The following is an 8,765-nucleotide window of genomic DNA, read 5'->3' as shown; positions in this document are numbered from 1 at the left end:
AGTCAGTTTGTCCATTTTAGGCTTGTTCGTGTAATACCCTCTGTTCCCTGATACATCAGTGAAGGCGAGGGGGAGACACCCTAGAAAATGCAATTCTATTCTCCAGACATCTTTTGATCACTAACGTTGAAATCTAAAATAAAGGAGGTTTACGGTTCCTCTCTGTGTATTTGTTCCAGTGTTATCAATTAAGGACTGCATGTCCCAGAATCCATAGCAATGTCAGTTGGGGTTCTTAACGCTGCATTCTGTAATACAAAAGGGAATACAATGGATTATGCTAGTGAATTTAAATTAATATTTCCACTCTGACATACACTAGAATTGGATTTTGGGAAATTCAGAAAGGTTATAGTCGTATGTGGGTTAAATAATTTGGTTTCCTTGGCCAAACGGGACTCATCAAATTGTGATTTATCTTCTGCAATAGGGAGTAAATATATCAACCCCCCCTCCCCGCCCCCACTATTTTCAACAAAGCTGTAACACAAACTGTCCTAATGGCACAACATGCCAAATCAAATCTTTGTCTGGTACCACCAAAAGTGTTACAGAACGTGACCTGTTGTGCCACAGGATGTCTCCAGCCTTGCCATGCAGGTAAGTGCACTCAAGTGCCACAGGCAGTTTCCTAACATGCCATGTCTGAAGTCTCTGAGGTTGATCTCACAGGAAGTGACGTGTAATATCGAAGGGTGCCTCGTGCCATGTTGTTGTTTCAAGTGCCTGCTTAATACGAGGAAGATCTCTCACTTCATCTTTGACAGGTGATGAAAATTAGGCACCGCAGTCGGTAAAGGCTTTCAAGAGAAAAATTGGCAGGGTTCTATTCACTAATATTTTAACCAAACCCTATCTATCACTCAAGGAGGACTTTCTCCACTCAGAAAAACAAATTATTTTCCCAAGGGCATTTGGGAAACCCTACAATGTGAAACTCTGGTAACTAGAACTTACCACTTAATGCCAAATGTTCAGCCACAATTCTAAGAAAGATGAGCTGTCACCTTCCTTTAGCAGATTTGAAGAACACTTCAGATCAGCTATGGGCATGGGGCAGGCTATTGTCGGAGGGCGCACAATAAGGAATTGACAGAGGCAGGCCTAAGACCCTTTCAATAGTATATGAAATACTATCCCTTAAAGAAATGCCAGCTACACGTTTTACCTTGGCTCCAATCATCTGGGGTTGTGATTAAAAAATCCGAACAGGTGGCAACCATATCCAAGCTTAAACTATACACAAACACTACAGCTAACTCCGTTTTGAAATAGAAAGAACGCAACAGAAAATAATCAAGGATGGAAGTTAATTCTTTACCACATGTGTGATAAAGGGGCCTACATTTTTAGCTGGTTTAAATACATTAGCATTATTTGGACACACTGTGGCGCCCTCTTCCAGAAGTTCTGGAATAACTCTCCCCTAAAGTTATCGAGAGGAAGTTCAGTCTGTACGTTAGTTAGACAGCGCCCCATTTGAAAGAGCCTTAATGTTAGACCCTGTCGTGTTCAAATAGATCTTACTCCCTTAATCCTACAACACTATTTAAGAGGTTTTCTGAGATTGCTTCATAATAGGTTAGAAATAACCACTGCTACTTTGTCCTCCCGCAAGAACACCCGAGCTAACAGAAACCACGCAGCAGGAAAAATCCCCAAGCAAGTTTAGCTCGCCCAACTGCCTCCCTCGCCCACCCTCCTGAACCCCCAAAGCGCGAAGGAGGCACTAAGCATAGATTGCAAGAGAACATATAGCTGAAAAAGATATGGGGAAATAACGGTAAAACATACTTGTTTTTCGTTTTCTATTAAAATTAACAAAAACTGCCATATATACATATCACACATTGTCAACGGGTTCATTGGCAAACCATATATTAAGCAAGTGATAATTTGTTTTTCTTTGAATTCTGTCTTGACATGTGTTCCTGCTGGTCCTCCCAGACTGGCCCTAACAACTCTACACATTAGCCTCCAATAAGGGGGAAGCTTCTTGGGCAGGGTTTATTTTATTACCCCACTTTTTGTGGGTTTGTGGCACGGACTCCTTGCTCATAGGTCACCCGCTGGCTGATGAGATACTGCGCTGCCTGCGTGGATGCTGGCGAACCTGTAATGGTGACCTTCCGGTTCCTGGTGCCTGGGATAAACTCCCCTTTTTTGGAAATTTGAATTCGGGCTCCCGTCAACTCCTGATATTCCACCAGAGTCTTGCCACCTTTCCCCAAAATAGCCCCCACCAGATTCTCTGGGACGGCAATTTCCACCATATCCTTGGCGCTCTCTGCCAACTTTTCTGTTGCCAAGAGTGAGCTGGCCATCAGTGGAGAGGTCGCACCCAAGTAACCGTTGGCGCCAGTGGCTGCAGCAAGTGAGCCCAAGGTAAAAGCACCCATTGGGTTGCCTTGAGCAGCAGCTGCACTAGTAGAGGCATCATTGGCATAGGATGCAAGGAGGTTGGCAGCTGCTGCAGCTGCTGGGTTTGCACCAGCTGCCACAGCAGCAAGGACACCTGATGCAGCTGCTGAGTTGATTCCTAAGCCCATAGAGTTGGTGTTGTAGCCGTAACTGGCCAAGGTGTTGAGAGCTGTGCTGATTGCTAGAAGGTCATTTCCAGTGAAGCCAGGCAGTGCAGCTGGAAATGCACCCATTCCCGCCAGACCAGTGTGTCCCAGTAGCCCTGAGGCAGAGGCAGCAGCAGCTGCAGCTGGCATCACATCGGTGGAGTTGGCATATGGTGAACCAGTAGGGTTGGAGTTGGCCACTGGGCCAGCAACATTGGCATAGCTGATGTTGAGGCAGCTGCTGCTTTGTGGATCCTCCTGAATTTTCTGGACAATAATGTCTACTGCCTTGTGGATCTGCTCAGGCTCGCCGCTGATGGTCACTACACGCTCCTGCAGGTTTATGCCTTCAGGCTTCTGAGACAGCTGTACCCAGGCACCCGACTGCTCCATAACAGCTTTCACTGTGGCACCGCCCTTGCCGATGATCAGCCCAGCTGTGCTGTTGGGGACGATTAACTTTGCCTGTAGGGGACAAATACAAAATGTGTTACTAAAAGTTTTCCAAGAATCATGAAGTAAGAGTGGGAAGAAAAGGTTGTTAGGTTTTTTAATAGCCACTCCATTTACAGTGATTTGTGTGAATATGTGAGCAATCTCGGGTACTTAGTGATTTGTTGTTCCTGAAGTAATGACTCAAAAAACTATGCCTGAAACACCTTGCTCGAGACAACAGTGAAAAAATTGCATATCTTCCTATTGAAGAAGGATTAGTAACATATTACTTCTGGTTCTCAATAAATTAGTGCATCAGTAAGAGTCCCATAAGGGAACAAGTCACAATTGAAGGATATAGAAATGCCAAATGTTGATGCTCTGCAAATGTGGCCATAAACATGCGCTTCTTTTGGCATATATAGTCATTTCTTTTTAATGTACAGCATCTGCACATGTGAAAACAATCTACATTGTTCTTATCCCCAACGTTTATGGGACACTTTGTCGAGAAGTTTTGGGAGACAAAGGTCCTAAGCATATACAAAATAATAGACAAATGTTATATAGACCACAATAGGCTGCTATATATTTATATCCCTTTCCAGCCGGACAGAGAATCTATTAATCAGATAAATAGATTCTCATTCTAAATACATTTATACAGCAAACAATTCATTGCAGCAAAGCACAATCCTGTGCCGTACCGGGAGAGATGAAAGAGAGAATAGGAGAGAAAAACAGGGGGTGTTTCAGGCAAAGGAAAAGAGCAGACAGGGTACTGTTTAGAGTCAGAAGTTAACAGTATCTCCTGGAGTAGTACATACAGATATAAATATACATTAATTCAACGTATGTCCACTCAAAGGAGTCGACTTTTCGATCCCGTGCTCGAATTATAAAGGGATCATCTTCAGGACTTAATGAATTGTTTTGCCTGGTTTAAAGGTTAGATAAGCCTCTGGTTACGGGTGGGGAGGTTGATATTCTCAACAGGGGCACGGGAATGCCAGCGTCATGGGGGCTTCCCTTGTCAGTGCAGGCGGGGGCTCAATGACCGCAGCTTGGGCTCAGTGGTTCCGAACAAGCAAGGCGATTCATATGGGTTCGGAATAGGCTGGTGCCCTCTGAGGTTTCTGACAACAATCAGTGGGGCCAATGATCGGTACACTTGGAATCCTTGTTTTTAAGGTTATGTGGACCTTAATGAAGTTTTCTGGGTGAGTTCGGCACTTAGGGAATGGGGAATGGCTTAGTGGCCGTCGCCGGGATGCGGTCGGTTGAATCAGCGATCCAGTCGGTGGGGCCAAGGATCGGCACAGTTGGAATCCTTGTTTAAGGTATTTTGGACCTTAGTGATGTTTTCGGGGTGAGTTATGCACTTAGGGATAGGGGAGCGACACGATGGCCGTCGTCGGGATGCGGTCGGTTGAATCAGTGATCCGCAAAAAATCGGAGCAATGTCGCGGATCCGGCAGGCAGCAATGAGTGTCCGTCGCTGACGGACACTCATTGCTGCCTGCCGGATCCGCTACATTGCTCCGATTTTTTGCGGATAAAATGAAAATGTGAGTCTGCGGCTTCCATTACAAAATTTGCACTTGGTCATATAGGTACCAGCACTTTTCCTCTGAGGTTTCTGACAACAATCAGTGGGGCCAATGATCGGTACACTTGGAATCCTTGTTTTTAAGGTTATGTTGACCTTAATGAAGTTTTCTGGGTGAGTTCGGCACTTAGGGAATGGGGAACGGCTCGGTGGCCGTCGCCGGGATGCGGGCGGTTGAATCAGCGATCCGGTCGGTGGGGCCAAGGATCGGCACAGTTGGAATCCTTGTTTAAGGTGTTTTGGACCTTAATGATGTTTTCGGGGTGAGTTATGTCGCTGACGGACACTCATTGCTGCCTGCCAGATCCGCGACATTGCTCCCATTTTTTGCGGATCGCTGATTCAACCGACCGCATCCCGGCGACGGCCACCGAGCCGTTCCCCATTCCCTAAGTGCCGAACACACCCAGAAAACTTCATTAAGGTCCACATAACCTTAAAAACAAGGATTCCAAGTGTACCGATCATTGGCCCCACTGATTGTTGTCAGAAACCTCAGAGGGCACCAGCCTATTCCGAACCCATATGAATCGCCTTGCTTGTTCGGAACCACTGAGCCCAAGCTGCGGTCATTGAGCCCCCGCCTGCACTGACAAGGGAAGCCCCCATGACGCTGGCATTCCCGTGCCCCTGTTGAGAATATCAACCTCCCCACCCCTAACCAGAGGCTTATCTAACCTTTAAACCAGGCAAAACAATTAATTAAGTCATGAAGATGATCCCTTTATAATTCGAGCACGGGATCGAAACGTCGACTCCTTTGAGTGGACATACGTTGAATTAATGTATATTTATATCTGTATGTACTACTCCAGGAGATACTGTTAACTTCTGACTCTAAACGTCTGCTCTTTTCCTTTGCCTGAAGCACCCCCTGTTTTTCTCTCCTATTCTCTCTTTCATCTCTCCCGGTACGGCACAGGATTGTGCTTTGCTGCAATGAATTGTTTGCTGTATAAATGTATTTAGAATGAGAATCTATTTATCTGATTAATAAATTCCCTGTCCGGCTGGACAAGGGATATAAATATATAGCAGCCTATTGTGGTCTATATAACATTTGTCTATTATTTTGTATATGCTTAGGACCTTTGTCTTCCAAAACTTTACTGATACCCATGGTCCATTGCTACCCGCTGGGTTCCCCTTATTCTTTCAAATACACTTTGTCGAGAGTCATACTCGCACTACAGGATTATGGGATTCCCTCTACTGATATATGGTTGCTCAATCAATGCTACCCAGGCTGAACAGTCATTATCACAGGTTTATTCTCCTGCATAGGACCCACTGACAGATTTGCATGTGTTAGAACACATGGCCAAAATGTGCTCAAATTATCCGGGAACAGAGCAGGAGAATCAATTTACATGAAAAAGTTCTTGAACATAGTTTGCCCAATTTTGACATTCACTCTCAGGCCCTGTCTGAACAGCTGTAGAACTTGGGCCATTGCTCTCAGCCCATCCAATTTCAAGATTCACAGACAACAGCCACCACCTGAAAATTAAAATGTGAGTCTGCGGCTTCCATTACAAAATTTGCACTTGGTGCTATAGGTACCAGCACTTTTCTAAATGTCTGAACATTTTTGTTTACAATTGTATTTTTAGTGTGCATAAACTTGAGTCCACACTTTCATATGTAGACACTAGTAAGCAAGTCATAGCTAGAACTAAAACCAAACACCTCTCCTTTATTGTATTATCTCCTTTATTTAAACAAAGAACAATTTTTATGAATCTACATTCTGTGGCCGTCATTCTGCTTGATTTCTGGACTTTTTGCAGCATGAAAAACACACCAAGCCTCTCTCGGTGCAGTTCCGCACTCCCACCCTGGCAGGAGGGTCCTCTCTTAGCTAGGCCCAGGTCCTATTGTTCACTGTAGGGGCCCAATACGCATTCCTGATGGGGAAGCATTTAACTGGTCTTCAACATCGCTATGCTTCTTCTGGCAGGGCCAGTTGTAGAACCAAAAGCTTTAATGACTTTTGAATCCTCATTGGAACTTTTTTTCCTGAACTCTATGATTACTGTCCGAAGTTTGCAAGCTATTCTTTATGTATTTGCAGGTTAATATAGTTGAGGCTTGGAAATACTGGGTCTTGCAGGGAAACTTGCCAGATTGGAAAAGTTTCGCAAGAAAGTGCACCTAAGAAAATGGGGAAATTCAATTAAATAAAGGCTGGCCAATGAACTTGAAACTATGCTAGACTATACTTGTGCGATAAAACTCCTATATACCCCCAGTGATGATGCAAAAATGTACACATCACAAGCACACTTGATTTCAAAGCAGCTGGATATTATTTGTAACATATTCCTATTAATGCGCAGGCCCCATAACTATTTACAAACGTCCTGAACCCTACTTAATCACATGGGAAGAAAGTGAACAGCACAAAATAAGACTGTTAGGTCCACACATCTTTGCAAAATTGATTCTGTGCTTGTGCACACTATGCAGCGTAGAAATTGGGGTGCAGACTTGCACCAGTGCAATCAGACCCCCGGTATATAGTCTGACATTCCTAACAAGCTGGTGTGCCTTAAAGGCTGGTAGAGAGTGAGACCTACCACCCTCGAATGAGAACTGCTCCTCAGCAGAGTTAATCACGTGCCTGCCTTGTCTGACATGTCACTTGATACCCCACTAAGTCTGACCCAAACCTACATTTCTGTCAAAGGGCATTTGGACAGGTTCCCTTTCTCCCCTAGGCCTTTGTCAGAAGATGCCCATTCTTTTTCCCGTTGATCTTCCTGCCTCTGCCTCTCGATGACCCTTCGTCCCACCCCCTTTGAATCTTGTGTCTTTTCGCCCGCTGTCCTTGCCTCCCCTCCTATCTTTCACAGTCCTGAATCCAGCCTGCTTCTCTGCCCCTATCACCATGGAAACTGAGGCAGAGACGACAGCCTGAAAACAGGGTCAGCCTGCCTGAAGGATCCTGGAAGATTCAGGACAAGACGGAAGGGGGGGCGGCTGAGAGGAGGGGGTGCCTGGGGGGCTGGTGAAAGGGGCCGAAGATATGAAGATGAGCTACACGAGGGAAGATGAGCCAAGGGATGCAGAGGAAGGGCAGCTTAGGGAAAAAAAACATAAAGGTGAGTCAGAAATAGAAGAGGGCAGAAAGGCAGCAGAGCAGGAAAGACAGGCGGCAGTAAAGTAAATTTGAAGAGGAATACAAGAGGGTCGGTTAAAAAGAGAAACAATATAATAGAATAGCAGACGGCAAACAAAAAAAAAAGAAAAAGCAATTGAGAGACCCATTCGTTTTCTCCTTTATGGTTTACCATTGGGTTTGCCGATGTTGAAAAGTAAACGCTACCCAGCAGCACTAACTAACGCAAGTGGGAGGGGGGGAGAAGGAGAGTGAGATAGTATCAGGAAGCTTGGCTGGGTCTATAAGAGCAGGTTAAATAATAACAAATTCACAAGCTGAATGGAACGGGGAGTAGTGAGGAAGGCAACGACGAGGTGGGTATAGGAGGGCAAAACAGCACACAGGGGAGAAATCTAGAAAACATGCACTCCCATGGAGTGTGGGAAGTAAAACAAACGCATTCAGTGAACAACACAACCAGCTTTACAAACGACTGAGAGGCTATATTAAAGGAATGGAAAGCTATGTAAACATTAGCTTCTATAGTTTCAAGATGGCTGCCACATTGTGTGATGCAATAAGAGCTGCGTCAGCCCCTGCATTGAAACAAACAACGTCATGACGCAACGAATGTTGCATCATGCCAAATGACACCCATCTTGAAAGCCAATGTTTTCAATGATTTCTATACTATAGTAACATTGCAGCTCAAAGTTGTGGAGTACTGGGTGGGAGCGATAGCGGAAGGGGACATCAAGGCATCATAAAGTCTGCCATCTGGCATGTTGCAGAAGGGCATTCGGAGTGAGGATGGAAGATGAGGGATGGGTAGCAGAGCCAGCACTAGGCATAGGCTGTGTGTTCAGCTGCCCAGGGCCCGCTCTCAGCCCCGGAACACGAGGCCTCGCACCAGTGCGTCACAGCCAGACCGTGCCACACTGGTCCTCTCCTGATCCCTGCTCATCTCATTTGAGAGCGAGGTGTCTCCTTGCAATTGAGCCCAGGGAGAACCCCTGGCCGTTGGACCTCGCACCGTGGTATTGCAAGGCCA

At 45.5% G+C, this 8,765-nt stretch overlaps 1 protein-coding gene across 2 annotated transcripts in view; it reads right to left on the bottom strand.

Annotated features, from left to right (window-relative positions):
• Nucleotides 1-562: 562 nt before the first annotated feature.
• The window catches only part of NOVA2 (NOVA alternative splicing regulator 2), a 196,700-nt gene continuing 188,497 nt past the window's right edge, over nt 563-8,765 (bottom strand). For both annotated transcript variants that reach the window (XM_078662190.1, XM_078662191.1), the window contains exon 4: nt 563-3,032. In XM_078662190.1, coding sequence (XP_078518316.1) covers nt 2,016-3,032 — 1,017 coding nt within the window. In that variant the 3' untranslated portion in view covers nt 563-2,015. The remainder of the gene's footprint in view (nt 3,033-8,765) is intronic.

The sequence above is a fragment of the Lissotriton helveticus genome, chromosome 9 (genome assembly GCF_964261635.1).
Source record: "Lissotriton helveticus chromosome 9, aLisHel1.1, whole genome shotgun sequence".
Taxonomy (NCBI): domain Eukaryota; kingdom Metazoa; phylum Chordata; class Amphibia; order Caudata; family Salamandridae; genus Lissotriton; species Lissotriton helveticus.
Note: the sequence above shows the minus strand (reverse complement) of the source record. Positions and strands in the feature narration are given on the sequence as shown.